Source organism: Fukomys damarensis, unplaced genomic scaffold, assembly GCF_012274545.1.
Source record: "Fukomys damarensis isolate Sample0158 unplaced genomic scaffold, DMR_v1.0_HiC HiC_scaffold_30, whole genome shotgun sequence".
NCBI lineage: Eukaryota > Metazoa > Chordata > Mammalia > Rodentia > Bathyergidae > Fukomys > Fukomys damarensis.
The window spans coordinates 4,864,676-4,883,950 of NW_022900942.1; the positions used below are offsets into that span (position 1 = coordinate 4,864,676).

General features: G+C 53.3%; 1 protein-coding gene across 1 annotated transcript in view; it reads left to right on the forward strand.

Annotated features, from left to right (window-relative positions):
* Cacna1a (calcium voltage-gated channel subunit alpha1 A) overlaps nucleotides 1-19,275 on the forward strand; it is a 179,279-nt gene that overhangs the window by 89,436 nt on the left and 70,568 nt on the right. The window contains exons 11-19 of the mRNA XM_033757319.1: nucleotides 2,978-3,187; nucleotides 7,636-7,748; nucleotides 9,940-10,052; nucleotides 10,178-10,309; nucleotides 10,553-10,625; nucleotides 13,911-14,028; nucleotides 14,143-14,210; nucleotides 17,634-17,740; nucleotides 19,196-19,273. Of these exons, the coding sequence (XP_033613210.1) occupies nucleotides 2,978-3,187; nucleotides 7,636-7,748; nucleotides 9,940-10,052; nucleotides 10,178-10,309; nucleotides 10,553-10,625; nucleotides 13,911-14,028; nucleotides 14,143-14,210; nucleotides 17,634-17,740; nucleotides 19,196-19,273 (1,012 nt within the window). The remainder of the gene's footprint in view (nucleotides 1-2,977; nucleotides 3,188-7,635; nucleotides 7,749-9,939; nucleotides 10,053-10,177; nucleotides 10,310-10,552; nucleotides 10,626-13,910; nucleotides 14,029-14,142; nucleotides 14,211-17,633; nucleotides 17,741-19,195; nucleotides 19,274-19,275) is intronic.

Sequence of the window (19,275 nt, forward strand, 5' to 3'; positions counted from 1 at the left end):
AAAAAAAAAAAAAAAAAAAAAGAGAGAGAGAGAGGATGGAGGAATGAGAGAAAGGAAGAAGGAAAGGAAGGAAGAGAAAGATGGAGGAGGGAAGGAAGGAGGGCAGAGAGGAAAGGGAAAGGTAAAAGTTGAATGGAAGGAAAGCAGGAAGCAGAGGAAGAGAGGGGAGCAGAAAGGAAGAGAGGGAGGAAAAGGAGGAGGAGGAGGGAAGACAGCGTCTGCGTGTGGCTCTGACACACTGTGCACATGATGTCATACCCTGCTGTGTTCGTCAGCCGAGTTTTCGTCTCCATTGCTGAGCTCTGACCCGGTTTGTGTTGCAGTGCAGCACCATATGCTAGGGCACAGGGGTGCGCTGGGGCTCACATTGTGCGGCTGTGATGGTGCCGCCCTTGATTCCAGTTTCTTCCTTATGAGGAGCACTGCTACGTACATTGCTGTACAGTTACACCCCCCCCACCCTCTGGGCATATTTCCTCGGGGATAATTATAGGAGCAAAGTTATGAACAGCTTTTCAACTCACTATTCTCCCGGCCAGCCTGAGTTTCAGAAAGAGTGACACCCATTTGCCAATTGGCCAAACAAGCTTGCGTTTGCAGCTTCACCCACCCCAGGGCCTTTGCATATGACCTACTTCATTTCCATCCCCAGTAATGTCAGTTCGTAATGATATGTTAAAGCCTGTTTTCATGTGCGTCTTTAATTTCCAGTCAAACTATGCTCTTCCTGATAAGGATGAACTAGTCCCATTTCCTCTTCTGGGCACATCTGTTCATCTTTGAGTGAATAACAAGAATTGCAGCCCTCAGTTGCTGTTTTGTGCAGCTGATTAGTTATCTGCCCCATGTATTATTTTGGTTGCCTCCGTTTTAAAAGAATATATTTTGCTGAGGTTTTTTTTTTTTTTTTTTTTTTTTTTTTTTTTTTTTTTTTTTTTTTTTTTTTTTGCTTTTGTTGTTGTTGTTTTTTCAGATGAGGTTTCACTCTGTAGTCCAGGCTGGCCTTGAACTTACTATGTAACCTCGGTTACCCTCAAACTCACAGCAGTCCTCTTGCCTCAGCCTCCTAAGTACTGGGATTACAGGCGTGCTCTACCACGCCTGGCTTATATTGCTGTATTTTGATGCACATGCGTTTGTGTGTGTGTGCGAGTGTGTGAGTGTGCTGCTTCTGGAGAATGAACCCTGTATCCCCATTCTTTCTTGTTTTTTTTTTGGACAGGTCTTGCTAAGTAAGTCACTAAGTTGCCCAGGCTGGGTTCACATATGCAGTCCTGCCTCAGCCTCCAAGGAGGTGGGATTGTAGGCACTGGCCACCATGCTGATTTATTGATGCACACTTTTTATACTACATTTATTGAATGCCAGCATACAGGGAAGGGAACTCTACTACACTACTGTGGGGATGTAAATTAGTACAACCATTGCAGAAATCAGCATGGAGATCCTCAGAAAAGTAAAGATAGAAACACCACTCAACGCGGTAACACCACTCTTTGGTATATTTCTGAGATAATTGAAGTCAGAATACTACGGGGTTACCTGCATAACGAGATTTATTGCAGCACAATTCACAGTTGCTAAGCCTGTGTGTCCCTCACAGATAAATGGATAAAGAAAATGTGATAGATAGATAGATGGATAGATAGATAGATAGATGGATGCATGCAGTATAATGTAATTCAGCCATAAAGAAAAGGTCATGTCATTTGCAGGAAAATGGATGTAACTGGAGTCTGCCATGTTAAGTAAAGATAAATCAGATTCAGGAAGTCAACTATTGCATGTTTTCTCTCCTATGAGGAATCTAGAGGGAACACTTTTTAAAGAGAGACAATGTGGAAGGAGGAGGGTAGGGAGAGGGATGGAGCAACCAAAAGTGATCAAGATATGATACATAATATTAAAAACTGAAAAAACGGAAATGAAGTGTTTGTAAATGGGGAGGGGAGGAGGGGGGGAAGGGAGGGCGGGGGCAAGGGGAAAAAGTGAGAACCAAGGCCTGTCATGTAGAGGTACAAGAGCCCAACGATGAATCTAACTGCAGTGTATACCTAGAATGTACCAATACACTCAATAAAAAGATGTGATACGTACACGTACCAACTCCCCAGAGCAAATGTGACTATTATGTGTTGCGAATGTATATCCTGAGGAAAGAAAGAGAGGAGACGCTAAGAAAGTAGAAGGGCAATGAGCAGAGAGGAGCAAGGGTGAGGGAGGGAAGCAGGGTAGCGGAGAGGAGAAGGGTCAGTGTGTTATGTGCGCGCACGCATGCGCCAAACTGAAACCCACCCCGCTGCTCCACGTAACTAGAAAATGAAAAGAAATAGGGAAATAGTGCAGTGACATCGGTCCAGGCAATACTTTCTTGGATAGCACTCCAAAGACAGGCAGGAAAAGCAAACATGGACAGATGACATCACACACCTCGTCCTGGGGACCTTCCGAGCAAGCACGGGGTGTGCTTCATCTCACCCTGTAGTGTGACCCCCGTCCCCACCCCGAGGCGTCAGAAGGGGTCAGAGCCTCTTCCGTGTGGGCCTGTACTCCCAGCACTCTGGGAGGCTGAGGCAGGAGAATCCTAAATTTCAGCCCAGCCTAGGGAACTTAGCAAGACCCTCTCTCATGATTTAAAAAGATAAAAAGGGCTGGGGCTGTAGCTCAGCCTCAGTCCCCAGTACCAAAAAAACCCACAATGACAGGCGTGGAAAATCGGGTCCAAGACTCATCAGCCTCTTGATTGCTACACAGAGTTCTCATCAGTGACTTCCCATTCTGTGATCTGCAAGGTCACTGCCCTGCCGTATGCTGCATCTCTGCAGAGCTGAGCCCTGGGTCGAGACAGTTCCCTCGGGCCAAAGGGCTTGCCGGGAGGAACGGGGCTGGGGCCCCAGCCACACCCGTGCCCAGCACGTGCCGGTGAATTCCCTCCAGAGCAGCCTGAGCCTGACATCCTCTGTCCTTTCCCTGGCAGGGTCTCCTTTTGCCCGAGCCAGCATTAAAAGTGCCAAGCTGGAGAACTCAACTTTTTTCCACAAAAAGGAGAGGAGGATGCGTTTCTACATCCGCCGCATGGTCAAAACTCAGGCCTTCTACTGGACTGTGCTCAGTCTGGTAGCCCTCAACACGCTGTGCGTTGCTATTGTCCACTACAACCAGCCCGACTGGCTCTCTGACTTCCTCTGTGAGTACCGCCCCGCACCTCCGCCTTTGGCCCTCTTCCCTTCTCCACACCCTTTTCTCTGCTTCTTCCCCTCTGGGGGTCTGTGTTCCTCCTCCGTCCGGACTGCCGTGAATCTTCCCTTTCTCTTGACCGAAGTTTGTACGAACGTTCCTGGGGACAGTGCTGCGGCTACCACGGTGGAATCCGTGTCGGTCGGATTTCTGTCACCGCGGCAAAACACCTGACGCAGTCAACTTTGCAAAGAGAGGGGGGTCTGTTTAGCTCACAGTTTGGGGAGTTCGGCTCGGTTTTGGTGAGGACCTCAAGGCGGATGGCTGCGGTGGGACCTTACACTGGACCACCTGGTTCCGTCTAGAAAGAGTCTGGGCCCCCACAGCCTTCGGAAGACCTGTGCCCGGGCTGACCGGAGGCCCCTCCCACCGGGCCCCACCTTTTAAAGGTCCGCACCGCCTCTCGGTGCCACCACCCTCGGGACTAAACCTCCCATCAGGTGAACCCTCAGGGTGACCCAACCATATCCAACCCGTAGTGCTGCTTGTCTTCCTCCGGCCTGAGGGCTGGGAGAGGAGTTCAGACTGCTGTTCTGAGAGAGAGTCCAGGGTTTCGGATGGAAGAGGCGCTGGAAGAGAGACAGCGAAAGACAGAGCACAGCCAGCCGGTGGCAGCGGAAGAACATCTTTAATCTCTCTCTGGCCAGGTGTGGCAGCACACACCTGTAATCCCAGCCCTCCGGAAGCTTAGGCACAATGGTTGCCATGAGTTTGAGGCCAGCCTAGGCTACCTTGCGAGATCCCGTCTCAAAAAAACAAACCAAGGAAACCACGTAATTTCTGTATTCATCTCTGGAATGTTACAATAAGCCACAGCCAGAAGACAGGAGTGCTTCACAAACAGAAAGTGTTTCTGTCCACTGTCTTCACTTTCTCTGCTCATTTCTGACCCTCCCCCCCGTTCCTCTTCTGTTCAAACCTTTTACCTCTTTCCTGCTTTCTCTTCCCTTTTTGGATTCTTTTATGTCTGAGGTCCTCTCTAACGAATAGGACTGCACCTCGCTCTCTTAGTGGGTACCAGAACCCTAAAGACGTTGTCCTCTGTCTGGAATCCCAGATTCCAGGGATTAGCATGAGACGGTGTCAGACTTGAGAATGAGGCAGAGATAAAGAAGCAGTGAACGGTGGGGAGACCTCTGACCCGATGTGGGAAGCTCCGGGCTCTGGGGAATAAAGAGGTGTGACCGCGCTGTGAAGGGCAGTGCTCTGCATGGGCCTGGCTTGTTCCCTCCCGGTGCTCTCCTCCTGCATCTGTTGGCTGTCTGACTCACTTCTTGCCCTCCTCACCTAGCTCAGAATTGACCTAGGGTTGAGCTCAGTGGTTCCGCCACCTGCCTCACAAGTGCAGGACCTGAGTTTGATCCCCGGTACCAAAAAACAACAACAAAACAATTGATCTACAACAGTTGCAACAGACAGTCAAGTCTTTGACCTAGAAAGCGCCAGCGCCAACCCCAGATCACTGTCTCCTCATCACCCTCCTTGTCCCATCCTGCTGGCTGACCTCCAGGACACCCCTCAGGGCCAGTCCTCTGAGTGGCCTGCCCTAGTTCCAACCTTAGTAATTGCACGGGTCCCTCTGGAGCCTTACAAATGAGGTCTCTTCACTTATAACCTCCTCTGATAGACTATTTTTAATTGCCTCTAATCTCCCCTATGATCAGCTTATAGCACGTCCTGGTTTAGGAACTGGGCATTGAGACTTCTTACCTGGGGATTTTGTGTCTATAAAGGTCCACAGTTATCCCCATTTTCCAGTTCAAAAGACTGAGACACAGAGAGGTTCAGTAACTTGTCTAGGGTCACACAGCTAGTAAGTGATGAAGCCAAGACTGGAACCCATGCAGTTGGGCTAGAGTCCAAGCTGTGTCTGGTGACAGATCCTTACTCTGCTGCACCAGGTGACCTGAGTTTTCAGGGCCTGCCCTGCCCTGCCCCTAGCTCACCATGAGACCTAGGCAAGTCATTACCATTGTTCATCGTTCAAAGATGTCTGTTTATTTGAGATGCCAGTAAGGAATAAAACAATGCTACCATCAAAACCAGGACCTGCTGATTTTAAGACACATCTCGATTTCCGTGATGTCAAAATGTGAACAAAAACGTGTGTCTTGAGCTGGGCATGGTGGCACACACGTGTAACCCCAGACTGAGGCAGGAGGATGAGGCATGAGTTTAAAGCCAGCTTGGGCTACATAGTGAGTTCAAAGTCAGGCCTAAACTTTCTCCCTCTCTCCCCTTTGCCCCCGCCCCCTGCCACAGAGCTGTTGTGTTTCCAAGGTAAGCATCTTAGAAACTGTCCAGTCCTCCCAGAGTTGCTTTACGTGGGTCTTGGAAGGCTCCAGATATTATAGACAAAGTTCTTTTGCTGATATTCCAGTTCTAGAGATGCTAGAGTGAGCTCTCAGATGCTCTTGCTCCTTAGGACCCCATAAATAAGAAGTGAATGTGAGGAATCTTGGCGGTCCATTCAGACTGGGGGTAGAGTTCTTGCCTAGCATGCGAAAAGCCCTGAATCCATCAGTACCAAAAAAGGGGAAGGAAAAAAAAGCAAGAACTAGCCATGCTCTGTGGTGCACACCTGTAATCCGAGCAGGAGGCTGAGGCAGGAGGATCGTGGGTTTGAATCCAGTTTAGACAGTTTAGCAACTTAGTAAGACCTGGACTCAAAAACTTTTTTAAAAGGAAGTGGGGGCTGGGAATGTAGCTGGGGAAAGGAAGGACCTGGGTTCAATCCTCAGTAACAAGCACACACACAAAAGGTCTAGCAAATACTTATGACCATTTTCTTAGTCCATTTGTGCTACTGTAACAAAATAACAGAGACTAGGCAATCTAAAATGAACAGAAGTGTATTTTCTCACAGTCCTAGAAGCTGGGAGTCGAAGGTCAACCTGCTGGAGGTTCTGGTTGTAGGAGTGGGAGGGTTGCTGTCTGTTTCCAGGATGGTGCCCTGAACTCTTGGAGGGGTCAACACAGTGTCAGCAGAAAGCTGAGGGGTAAAGGGTCATCAGGCGGTGCAGGAAGGTTCTACCTCATGACTTGTCGCCTCCTAAAGCCTCACCTTTAATACTGTTCCAGTGGGAGTCAGGGCTCAGCATGGATTTAGGAGGGGACACAGACATTCAGCCCCTATAGCCACCAAGCAGACTTAGCCGTGTGGCCGTACTGTGACATTCTTGAAAGTCCTTTGAGTTCCTGTCTTTCCCTGAGGATGCCGGTCGTCCTGCATGCCAGGCAAGCGCTCTGCCACTGTGCCACACCCCCAGGCCCTGTGTGCTTTCTGATTCCTCATCGTCCCCACCACACCTAAAAAGCTCTCTCTGGAAAGGACCTCATATTCACCACGTCTCTGCTGGAGCAAAGGAAAGTCCACGTTTTGCCTTTCCCAGAGGCATTTGCATTTTTGTGCTTCCTCATAAAAAAGCAAATCTTCATCTTGCCCTAGACTTTTACACAACCAGTAAGACAGGGTATCTGGTACCCTGATACCAGAGGGTATCAGGAAAGTTATGTCCTGCATAGGTTGACCACAGGGCTCCATCCAAGTCCCCAGCACCGGATTAGAAGAGGGTGCCTTTACGATTTCCATGTTTTCTCACCTGCTTTGGAACTCCGTCCAAGTAGAAAAAGTATCATTCTTAGACGACGACGCTCCAGCATTGTGAACCCTCCAGTGACCCATTGCTAGTCTGTTAATTAGGCACTTAGTTAGCTTTTGGGGGCTCTTTGGCTTTTGGTTTTGGGGGGGTGTTGTGGTGCCAGGGGTGGAACCTACGGCTTCACACATGCTGGGCAAGTGCTGCACCGCTGAGCTGCACCCGGTAGTTGGTTAGTTAAGTACAGTGAACAGCCAGGAACCTGTCAGTCAACACCATAGCGACGACCTTGGTGATATCCCGCCTCCAACCTTCTCATCAAACCAGGGCAAAGCCTGCCAGCTGAAGACTGTCCCACTTTTCCATACTCCTTGAAGATTGGCCTGATGGTCGTTGGTTGATTAGAGGGTACGGGACAACTGTTACTCTTGTCAGCAAAAGGTAAACTGAGGCCCATGGTAGAAACGCTTTGCATAACCTTCAGGAAAGGACCCCAAATAGTCTGGGCACGGTGGCGCACGTCTGCAATCCAAACACTTGGGAGACCGAGGCAGGAGGATCGAGCCGTGAGTCCAAGGACAGCTTGGGCTACACAGTGAGTTCAGAGCCAGCCCGGACTACATAGCGAGGCCCTGTCTTGAGAAAACAAAAGAAAAAGCAAAGAGAAAAAGGTCCCCAAAGGGCCTTCCCTCCATGCCTAGTGGGCCAGACCAAGGACAGAATTTTCCCCTTCACAGAAAGCAGCACACTACAGCTTTCTCCATCAGAACCCTGACCTTCTCTTTCTTCTCCCTTCTAGACTATGCAGAATTCATTTTCTTAGGACTCTTTATGTCCGAAATGTTTATAAAAATGTACGGGCTTGGGACTCGGCCTTACTTTCACTCTTCCTTCAACTGCTTTGACTGTGGGGTAAGTGTGTGTGGGGGTCGGAGGGTCCCTGGCTCCCTCTCCTGGCCACAACCGAGGACTGGGGGAGGCAGGGTGGGCCCAGGCAGAGAGCCACCACAATGCCTGCAGGAGAGAGGTGGGCGCTCCAGCTTCCTCCACCCCTCACAGAAGGGGGTTACAGACCTTCAGGGGCACAGGGGGTGCCCCGCCAACTCCACCACTAGAGACCTCTCAGAGAAACCCACACAGGAGCCCAGGAGACAAGGTTAAGAATGTCCCTGTTGCTGGGATGCAGTTAGGGTTTTTCTGCATTAGTCAGCTTTCCATTGCTGTAACAAAGTACCCGAGATCATCACCTTGAGAAGAGACTTGTGGTTTTGGAGATCCCAGCCCGTGACTGAAGTCGCTCCCCATTGATGTGGGCCTGAGGCGAGGCAGCTGTCCGGGCAGGAGCAGGTAGCCAGGTGAAACTGTTGACTTCAGGGGCAGCAAGGTGCTGGGGAGGGCGGGGCTGGGTCCCAGGAGCTCTCAAGACCCTGCCAGCACCAACCTAAAGACCCCACCAGACTCCACCTCTTAAAGGCACCACCACCTCCCAGGGGCTCAGTCCTGAGAGCCGAGCCTTTAACACAGAGGCCCTTTAAAATCCAACTTATGGCAGAGTTATTAGCAAATAGGTGGAAAATGCTTCCCACAGGGCAGCCGGAATCGTGTGCTGCACTCCTGTTTGTCTCAGAAAGGATCAATAATCCTTAGCAACTCTGAATTTCTGCCCTGTGGGAGGGAGAGAGGAAAGGAGGGAGGGAGAGAAGGAAGAAAGGGAGGGGAGGAAGGAAAGAAATAGAAAGTCAGACATGATGATGCACACCTGTAACCCCAGCACTTGGAGGCCGAGGCAGGAGATTGTCATGAATTCGAGGCCAGCCTGGGCTACACAGTGAGACCCTGTCTCAAAAAAAGAAAAGAAAAAGAAGTCCTGAGTGGCCTCACCTGCTGTCGACGCGGGCCACAACGCCCAAGTGCCCTTGCACGTAGAAGGAGCAGTGGTGGCCCAGGTACACACAGAGGGTTCCCCATTCACTCTGGTTCAACTCACGGCTTTCCCCTGTGACTCCCAGAAGCAGCCCTTCAGCTGTGAACCTGGATCATTTTCCTGATCCCGTCTCACAGTTTGGGGTAGAGGGGAGCTGAAGCTCCCTGGTAGCCCCAGTCATGAGTGGATACCCCTGGCCCACAACAGCGCAGTGTCACGAAGCTGGAGGGTGTGCAACAGGTTAGGGGCGTTGAGTGCATGTTCAAGCCCAGCACGGTGGTGTACCTGGGCAGGAAGATCCCAAATTCAAGCCCATCCTGGCCAAATTCATGACTTAGCAAGACCCTGTCTCAAAATTTTAAAATTAAGTTAAAAAGGCCTACGGATGCAGCTCAGTTGCAGAGTGCCCTTGGGTTAGATCCCCATACTGCAAAAAGAAAAAAAATTTTTTTAAAGAAGACAAAGACCTTAAAATTGCGCTGCTCCATGAAAGAAACCAGACACAACAGGTCACAGGTGGCAAAATTCCACTGGTAAGCAATATCCAGATGGCAGCAGTCCAGCAGGAAGTAGACTAGCAATTTCCAGAGGCCGGGGCAGGAGGAATTGGTGAGGACTGCAGATCAGACCAGGCTCCCTTTGGGGGCGATGAAGATGTTTTGGAGTTAGCGAGGTGGGGGCTGCACAACATTATGAAAATACTAAATGCCACTGAGTTACTTGCTTAAAAGGGTTAGTTTTATGTTGTGTGAATTTTGTGTTCGTTTTTTTTAATACCAGAGCAGGGAAATGATGAGCGCAAAATTCAGGATGTTCGTTACATCTCAGGGTCTCTGGAAGCTTCCCTTGTGTTGTGGACTTTCCTTGTGTAGGGTTTCAGGCATTCCCAGGCCTGTGTGAGCTCTTTATAAATTAAAGAGAAGAGATGGTGGGTGTGGTGGTAGACACCTATAGTCCCAGCTCCTCGGGAGGCTAAAGCAGGAGGATTGCAAGTTCAAGCCCAGCTTAGGCAATTGAGCAAGATCTTGTCTCAACATGAAAAAAATTTTTAAAAAGGAAATTGATGAGAGGAATATGTAAACGGCTTCCCTGCTTCCAGTCCAGGGTGGGAGTGGGCCTGTGAGTTCAGGCTGCCGAACGTGTGCGGGGCTGAACTCGAGACCCAGCTGTCCGTTCCAGGTTATCATCGGGAGCATCTTCGAAGTCATCTGGGCCGTCATAAAACCCGGCACTTCCTTTGGGATCAGCGTGTTACGAGCTCTCAGGTTACTGCGTATCTTCAAAGTCACAAAGTAAGTCCCTTGGCCTTCAGACAGGCATGGGGATGGGGAACAGGATGGGGTGATCCCCAGAAAGTTGGGCCTCTCAGCTTCCCCCTCCTAGCCCAGCCTTATCTTCCCCTGGCCTCTGTTGGCAGGTACTGGGCATCTCTCAGAAACCTGGTCGTCTCTCTCCTCAACTCCATGAAATCCATCATCAGCCTGCTGTTCCTACTCTTCCTGTTCATTGTCGTCTTTGCCCTGCTGGGAATGCAGCTCTTTGGCGGCCAGTGAGTATTCAGCAACATTTCCACCATCTCCCTGGGTCCTGCCCAGGGCTCCCCACTCTGGACATCAGGGACCTCTGCTCATGACCCGGATGCCTGTTGCAGTCATCCAGGTGGACGAGGCCCTGGGTACCACGCAGGATGTTGTCTTGGAGACAGATGCTGCAGCTGTTGCCCTGACAACAGGCTGCTGAGCAGACCCTCAGCTGCGACAGGGCTCATGTGAATGTCTGTGTCATCCCACAGGTTTAACTTTGATGAAGGGACTCCTCCTACCAACTTCGATACCTTCCCTGCAGCAATAATGACAGTGTTTCAGGTATGATCTTCACAGCCAGTGAGCTGACACCTCTTAGCATCAGGGATGAGAACACCTGCCTCATCAGAGCAGCTCCCTCCTCTGAAAGCCTGTGTGTCGCCTTGGACTTTTCTCACTGTTTTAGAATGCAAATTTTATTATTGCTGAGATACGATGAGGCCAGCAGATCTGGAGACAAATGTCATGGAAAACACAAGTTATAGCTGGGTGTGGTGGCGTACACTTATAATCCCAGCACTGTGGGAGGCTAAGGCAGGAGGATTCCAAGTTCCAACCCAGCCTGAGCAGTTTGGTGACTTACTGACATCTGCAAAATAAAAAAATAAAAAGGGCCGAGGACCAGCCAGGCATGATGACACACACCTGTAATCCCACCACTTGGGAGGCTGAGACAGGAGGGTTACCACCAGTTTGAGGGCAGCCTGGGCTACACACATAGCAAGACCTTGCCTTGAAGTGGTGGGGGGCACTGGGGATGAAGCTCAGTGAGGAGGCCCTGGGTTCAATTCCCAGCACCACAAAAATGGGAGAAAGGGAGAGAGGGAAGGAAGGAGGGAGGGACAGAAGGAGAGAGAAAGAAGAAGAGCTTCTTGAGATAGAACGAGGGGGAAATGTGGGTAGGAAATTTGATTGTGGTTTCTCCAGCAAGCAGCAGGCAGGCCGTGCGGGCCCCTGCTGCCCCACTTTCTATTGTGTCAGTGGGCTCTGGGCACAGGCTGTATCCCCGCTTGCCGGCACCTGGTCCTGGGTGATTAGGGCAGGTGTGGAGTGGTCCGGAGAACGAGAGCCAGCTGTGAACTCCGGACAGCCTGGTTTGCATTTGAGAAGCACAGCCAGGGCACAGTGGTGCATCCCTGGATCCCAGCACTCCGAAGGCCTCTCAGTAAGACCGTGTTCCAAAATACAAGGGGAGGGGTTGTGGCTCAGTGCAAAGTTCAGTCTCCACTGCAACAGACATATCTATTCACATATACATCAGAATCCAGAGGGTAAAAGGCGAAGGACTGGCCCTGCTGAGCCTCCAAGCCCTTCCCGCGGATTCCCTCTCCGGGGGAGGCAGGAGACCCCTGAGGGGGACGGAGAGGGACTCCCATGAAGCGAACCTCCAAGCCCCTCATACGGGGCAGTGGGCAGCATCCACACTCCGTGCTGTCCCCGGGACACGCAGGATGTCCCGGCTGGGGAGGACCCTGTGCTGCACACACGGGCTGGGTGCCGCCCGACGCCCCCCGGTGCACAGATGGACTCGGCCCCAGAGAACCAGTAGTCCAAACAGCCAATCGCCTGCTCCGCTCCATCACACCCCTACGGCCAGGAGGAGGGAATTCGTACTTTTTTTTAGTTTTCATTTTTTATCAGTCCGTGTTTGCAGCTCCTAGCAGTTCCGCTCCTGCGGGGGCTCTGGGACAGGTGCGTAACACACCTCGTGTCGTCAACCCCTTACCCTCCCTGCCATCCCCGATCTCTTGGTCCCCTTGCCTTTCGCAAAAGATCTATCTCCCTGTTTCTTATCTTTTTTTGGGGGGTACTGGGGATCGAACTCAGAACTTCGGAACCAGTGAGCTAAATCCCCGGCCAACTTATTATCCATCTTTTATTTTGCTCTTTATTTATATTTTGAGTGTCTCCTATAAGAGAAGTCATAGCAATTTTTTCTTTATTTTTTCTCCTTACCTGACCCGTAATGATGGCAGTGATCCCAGGGTTGGAACAACTGCCCAGCGTGTCCAAGATCCTGGGTTCCATCCTGAGCACCCGATGATACTAATAAAAATACACTGGCATCTTTGTGGACCGCGGCATATGTGTACAATGTGCACCGGTCAAATCAGGAAAATTAGCATTTCCATCTCTCTGTTACCTATTCACATGGAGAAACTTCAACTCCTGTCTTTTGTGTGTGGCCCTGGGGATTGAACTCAGGGCCTTCTCATTGAGCTCCATCTCCAGCCCCCTTTTTCACTTTGAGGCAGGGTCTCACTAAGCCCCTAATTTTCTCAGGCTGGGCTGGAACTTGTAATCCTCCTGCCTCAGCCTCTGGAGTGCTGTGATTACAGGCGTGCCTCCCCTACGGTACCTGGCTGCCCTAGTCTCTAGTAATCATGATTCTACTCCTGCTCCCGGGAGCCCACGAGCGTGAACACACAGCATCCATCTGTCTGCCTGGCTTGTGTCGTGTGACGCCCTGACCTCTGGGCCATTTTCTTCTAAGGCACCACTCAGATACCCCCGGGCCTTTTCCTATGCACCCTGGAAAGTCCTGCCGGCCCGGTCCCTCATCCCTCTCTCCCAGGCTGTCTCCAGTCAGCAGTGCCTGCTGGCCCAGGCACAGTCCAGGGGTGGAAGTGTATTTTGTGCACTCGGCCAGGCTGCCTGGCCCTCCGTGGGACAGAGCCCCGGTCCCCGCAGGGGAGCCTCGGTGTCGCCTTGGTGCCCTCCCTTCTCCCCACTCCATGCTGCAGTTTCTGCTGACCCACTGCCTTGGACCCTGCTGCTCTCAGCCCTGACGTCAAGCTTGGCCTCCAGCCCAGGGCAGCATGTGTGCTGGGCACCCGGTGGCCGGATCACTCGGTTCCAGGGACCAGGAGGAGCGGAGATGAATGCTGATGTCCATCCCTCACCTGTTCTGAGGCTCCGGGACAATGCCAGGGCCAGGAGGAGAGATGGCAGACACCTGTCTCTCAGGCCCAAGGGTGGGCGGGCTCTCTGCGGCTTGTGGATGGTGGCCTTCGTGCTGTGTTCTCATGTGGTACGGAGAGGCCTGGTCTCTCCTCCTCCTCCTCCTCTTTTTGTTTTCCATGCTGGAGATTGAACCCAGGGCCTTCCCACAGAGCTACATCCCCTGCCCTTTTTCATTTTTTATGTTGAGACAGGGTGTAAGTTGCTAAGCTGCCCAGGCTGGGCTCAAACTGGCAATCCTCCTGCCTCAGCCTCCCAGAGTTCTGGCATCAGAGCCATGCACCACCACACTTGGCTTCTCTTCCTCTTTCATGGCTGTCAGGAATCCCTCCGTCAAGTCCCTGTGTAACCCCAATCACCTCGCTGGGTGCTGTTTCCAGCGCCCTGGCCATTGGGAGTTAAGATGTCCACACCCCCATATGAGGGGACACTGTTCAGTTCGCAGAAAAGCCCTCATCCCCCCAGGGGGACAGCGTGCAGGGAGGTGTATGGCCCCCGTACCTTCTTCCCAGCAGCCAGGCTGCAGCCCCAGGGTAGGGACAGCCCTCCCCACCATGCAGGGTTGGGGGCCCAAGCTGGCTGAGGCCGGCCACATCTCTCCCACAGATCCTGACAGGTGAGGACTGGAACGAGGTCATGTACGACGGGATCAAGTCCCAGGGCGGCGTGCAGGGCGGCATGGTGTTCTCCATCTATTTCATCGTGCTCACGCTCTTCGGGAACTGTATCCTTCCTGGGGGCCACGGGGACGCCGGGGAGGGCAGGGTGGGGACACGCGGGTCCCTGGGCCCCAGCGATCGCGTCCCTCCCACGGCTGCTTCCCTGACTCGGGCACCAGACACCCTGCTGAACGTGTTCCTGGCCATCGCTGTGGACAACCTGGCCAACGCTCAGGAGCTCACCAAGGTGCAGCCGCGGGGGCCACCGGACACCATCGGCCGGGCAGGATGAGGGCTGGGGGACGGGACAGCTGGGCAGACCCACAGGGCGCTGCTCCCTCCTAGGCTCATGCAGACCCTAAAGCAACCAAATCCACAGCAGAGAGGGCGGTGGGGGAAAATGGCAAACCCCACCCATTACAGCCGCCTGGCAGGAAGCTGGGTGTGGTCGCATGCACCTGCCGTCCCAGCACTCCGGGAGGCCGAGGCAGGAGGGCCACCATTTTGAGTCCAGCCTGGGCAACTTAGAGACTTCGCAAGATCCTGTCAAAATAAAGAAGGGCTGGGGATGTAGCTCCACAGGCCCAGGGTTCAATCCCCCGCAGTGGAGGTGGGGGAGAAGAAGAAAACAGACGGGAAGGGAAAGTGGGCAGAGATTCCTCGGACTCCGTGACCCTCCAGAAGGGCGAGTGTCACAGGGACGGGGAGCAGTGTCAAAGGACCCTGACCGCTGGAGCTGGGAGACGGGCTGCACGGACCCCGTGACCTGAGGGGACCGTGGCAAGGCAGATTGGAGTGGCCGAGACGTGCCCACCCTCTCTGGGCCCTGCTCAGCTGTGGGAGCCAGGCAGGGGCACAGTGCACTCAGGTCAGCCTCTGAGGGCACACAGAGTGTGGCCCGGATGCTGTGGCCCTGCTTCTGTCCCCATGTGCATAGGTGCTGGCCCCGCTTCCAGGTGGCAGCAAGACAGAATGAGATGTGTCCATCACTACTGTAGCCGCCTGCCCTTTTTTGTTGTTCTTCTGGGGGTTTTTGAGAAGAGGCCTAGCTTAGACCGGCCTTGAACTCTCAGCAATTCTCCTGCCTCAGCCTCCCAAGTACTGGGATTACAGGTGTGCGCCATCATGCCTGGCTAATAGTCCTTCCTTTGCAGAAGGGAAAACTGAGGCCCAGAAAGGCAGCCACTCTGTAGAGCACTGTATCAGCTCACAGTCAGTGCTCAGTAAAAGCAGGCTCTTTGGCTGTTGTGGCTCCAAGGGGAAAGCCAGGATGTGAGCCCCGGCCAAGCTGGTAACGGTAAAAATCAAAGTAACATCGGCAGAAAAGCTGCCTTTTTTGTGTGCCACGCACCAGCAACGGAAAGGGGGAAAAGAGCCGTGCTCTCCCCATATCACAGATGGGACACTGGGGCCCGGAGAGGGTAAATGACTTTCCACACAACTAGAGACTGAAAGAACAGAGGCGCAGCCCCTCACAGGGCAGAGAAAAGGCTGGGAGGTCAGAGAGAACGGGGGAGAGGGAAGCATCTGTGTGCAGTGAAATCCCAGTCTCATGCATATCCACGATACTGAATTATCCGGGTAAAAATCAGTCCTGTGTGCTCCTTAGGGCAGCCTTGGACTCCCTGAGAGTAGACAGGCACAGGGGAGGCAATATTGCTCTCAGTAACGTAGTTCAGGCCCCCGGGACAGTCCGTGAGCAGGACTGCCAAGAGTGGTAGCACGAGTTGCATACTGCACCAAAGAACCTGGGCGAGGAGGGGCTGTGCGGGCCGGAATCCGGGGTGTGGGTGAATCAGAACAGGAGAAGGAGCAGCAGAAGGGGCACGTTTTGCTATTGGGAGGTGGGGTGTCAGGAACAAGGCATCTTAGAAGCTAGCCACGGTTGGCTGCGTGGGATGAAAAGAACATGTCACGTGGGCCAAGTGTTCCTCCCAGTGCTCAGCTTTGCCGCCCCATCCCCGGTGTCCAAAGGTATCCAGGACGTGGCCACAAAGTAGACCGAGCCGACCGTGCCAACCCTCCATCTGCCAACCCTGGCGGGGGGTGGAGAGAGTTTCCTAGCATCCCACAGGCCTGGGAGAAACACGTTTCCACCATCCCCAGCACGTGGCCAATGGCCCAGCCACCATGGGGCTGCCGGAGTGTGGCCCTGTAGGGTCCCCTCCAGCCCCTTTCCTGGAGCCTGGGGACGCAGTTCATCTTTCATCCTGCGGGCACAGATGAAGCCCCTCTTGGGCGCAAAGCCGAAAACAAAACAGCCAAACTCCCCACGCTTGGGAGACGGGAATTCAGACTGGGGGTGAGAGATGAAAAACCCAAACTGGGGAAGATGTGTCGCTCATCAGATGGCGACAACTGCAAGAGAGAGAGGCGAAGAAGGGCAGTTTGGGGAAGACTAGAATCTTGCATGAGAATTGTAAGGCGCAGAGAGGTCAAGAGAATTCCCAAGGCCTCCCAGCAGTGGCAGAGGTCGGATTTGAACCCTGGCTGTCTGCAGCTGCACCCTCCACTGGTCCCTTAAACGTGAGCGTGTTTCACGCTCTCCTGGGGGCTTGATGAAAATGCAAATGCCAGGCAGCACTCTGGTTGCTCGGCCGCCCCGTGGGAATCTGATTTCCAGCGTGGACAGGCAGAGGGAGCGGGGTTCGCAGCAACTCCTGCGTGGTGCCCCAAGGTTCCCAAGGTGCCGTGGGGGTGGTGCTTCCTGCCCCGGGAGAGCGGCATCCGCCCCTGAAACGGCCTGGTTTCTCTTACTGGTAGTTTGTGTCAACTCGTTTCTTTCATTTCTTTTCCTTTCTCTTCTGTTTGTCGACTGCTGTTTAGTGAAACAGGCCACGCGTGATGGCTGAAGGCAGATGTAAAGTCCAAAACCCTCTTTATCAGGACGCACTGTATTTCACCACCTCCCCCACCCTGCTCTCCGAACTCAGCTGCCCCAGCTGCCCCACCTACCGCAGGGGCATGGGCCACACCTGGCAAGAGCCTGGGACTCAGGACTCACCACTGTGCGGTGCTGTTTGGCATTTGGGAGAGGGCAGGTCAGAGGGCTCGGCCCTCTCAGCAAGCGCAGGAAAACCCCTGTCTTCCCCAGCAGTGCCCAGACAGGTGCAGGGACGTCTGCTGTGGGAGTCTCGCTGCTTTGGCTTCCTCCCGGCTGTGTGTCAGAACACAGTTTGCAAAGCTGGAAAAGACAGGCACAGTGGCACACGCCTGTAATCCCAGCGCTCTTGGAGACTGAGGCAGGAGGATCTCAGGTTGGACCCCAGCTTGGGAAACTTAGTGACATAATGAGACCCTGCCTCAAAACTTTTTTTAAAAACTGTTTGAAACAGGACCTTGCTATGTAGTTTAGGCTGGCCTCGAACTCATGGCGATCCTGCCTTCGCCTCCCCGGTGCTGGGATGTCAGGCGTGCACCATCACACCTGGCTTCAATTGTTTTTTTAAAGGTCTGGGGACATAGCTCAGTGTGAAGCCCCGGGTTCAATCATCTCTGAAGAATGAGTTTGTGCACGGGGTTAGCAGTGCACTTAGTCGGCTGCCCTGTCTGATCTGATTAGTCAGCATCCAGCCCCGCCTGTACCTCAGAGTCACCCACTTCAGCAGTAGGACACAAAGCAAGGCCCTGAGGCCTGGTCTTGTGAACAGGGATCTTATGTGCCTTCTAGGATGAACAAGAAGAGGAAGAGGCGGCCAACCAGAAACTCGCTCTGCAGAAAGCCAAGGAGGTGGCAGAAGTGAGTCCCCTGTCGGCAGCGAACATGTCCATAGCAGTGTAAGTTTCCCAGCCTCCCCCACTCCCAGGCAGCGTTCGGGAACAGGGAGGGTAATGGCTGAGTCTTAGGAACAGATCCACTTTCACCCGTTGGATGTTTCATAAGCGCCTACTACATACCCAGCCCTGTTCTCAGCCTGGTTCACTTCTATAGCTATTTGAGTCAGGGAGAGAGATGATACTTTAGATATGTACGTTAGGGTACGATGAGGTGACAGATCTGCTAGTGGTGATTGCCCATGCCTGTAATCCAAACTACTCAGGAGGTTGAGGCAGGGGGATCACAAGTTTGAGTCCCACCTTGGTAATGTAGTGAGACCCTGTCTGTCTTGAAAGAAGAAAGATCTGGGATGTAGCTCAGTGGTAGAGTGCCTGTGGGTTCAATCCCTAGTTCTGACGAAGGGAGGGAGGGACATGGCCAGTATGGCTGGAACAAGGTGAACAAGGTGGAGAACAGGATGGGGGCAAAGAGGGTGACAGGCGGTTGTGCAGAGCCTTGTGGGATATGGAGAGACTTGGGCTTCCGCTCTGAGTTAGGTGGGAGCCATGGAGGATTCCTGAGCAAGGGAGGGTCAGGACCTGATTCGGGTGCTCACAGTACCCTCTGTCCACTACTGAGGAACAAGCTGAGGAGGGGAAGGTGGGTGCTGGGTCAGCAGGCCATGCTGCAGACACTGGGCTGGTCCTTGCCAAAGAGGCGGGAACTGGAAGACTGAAACAGGAGGATCCCAAGTTTGAGCCTAGTCCTGGCAAATCAGCAACAGCAAGACTATCTCAAAACAGACACTAATAGAGCTGGGTGTGTAGCTCAGTGCAAAGGCCCTGGGTTCAATCCCAAGTACCAAGAAAGGGGAGGGGATTGATGCCTAAGACCTGGGAAATCTCTCTGGGCCCAGCCCAGGGGATGCTCACACCTCAGCCAGCTGGTCAGTTTGCCTCAGCACTGCCCAAAACCCCGAGGTGCCCACCCTCGGTGCCCTGGGTGCTCCCTGGGACCCTAGGCAGCCCATGATCCTAATTAAAGGCCCCTGTGGGCAACTGGGGGCTTTGGGGACTTGCTCCAGGCCACTGTCTGCCATCATGGGCCATGTCGAGGCTAAGGCCATCGAGGCCACCCCAGAGAGTCACATGCTGTCATTTGAAGAGTGGAGAGGTCAGCAGGGACTCCCTCCTGTGCTAAGGTGACCACCTGTGGGTACAGATACCACTTGTAAACCCAGAAGCCTGGCCAGGCCCACTGAGGCACCCACCTGGGCCAGGATGCCTGGCAGGTGGAGGAGACATCCAGCCAGGCTGAGCGGGAGACCCTCAATGGGCTGAGATAATGGCCAGGTGAGTCACCTGTTAGCCGGCCCACCTGGCGGAATAGTCACCCGGCACCCACTCAGCCGAGTAGCCCCATGGCCCGAGGGTCCTGGCCCGGCCTAGGGTGGCCCCAACCCCGGCCCCTTGCAGGAAGGAGCAGCAGAAGAACCAGAAGCCGTCCAAGTCCGTGTGGGAGCAGCGCACGAGCGAGATGCGCAAGCAGAACCTGC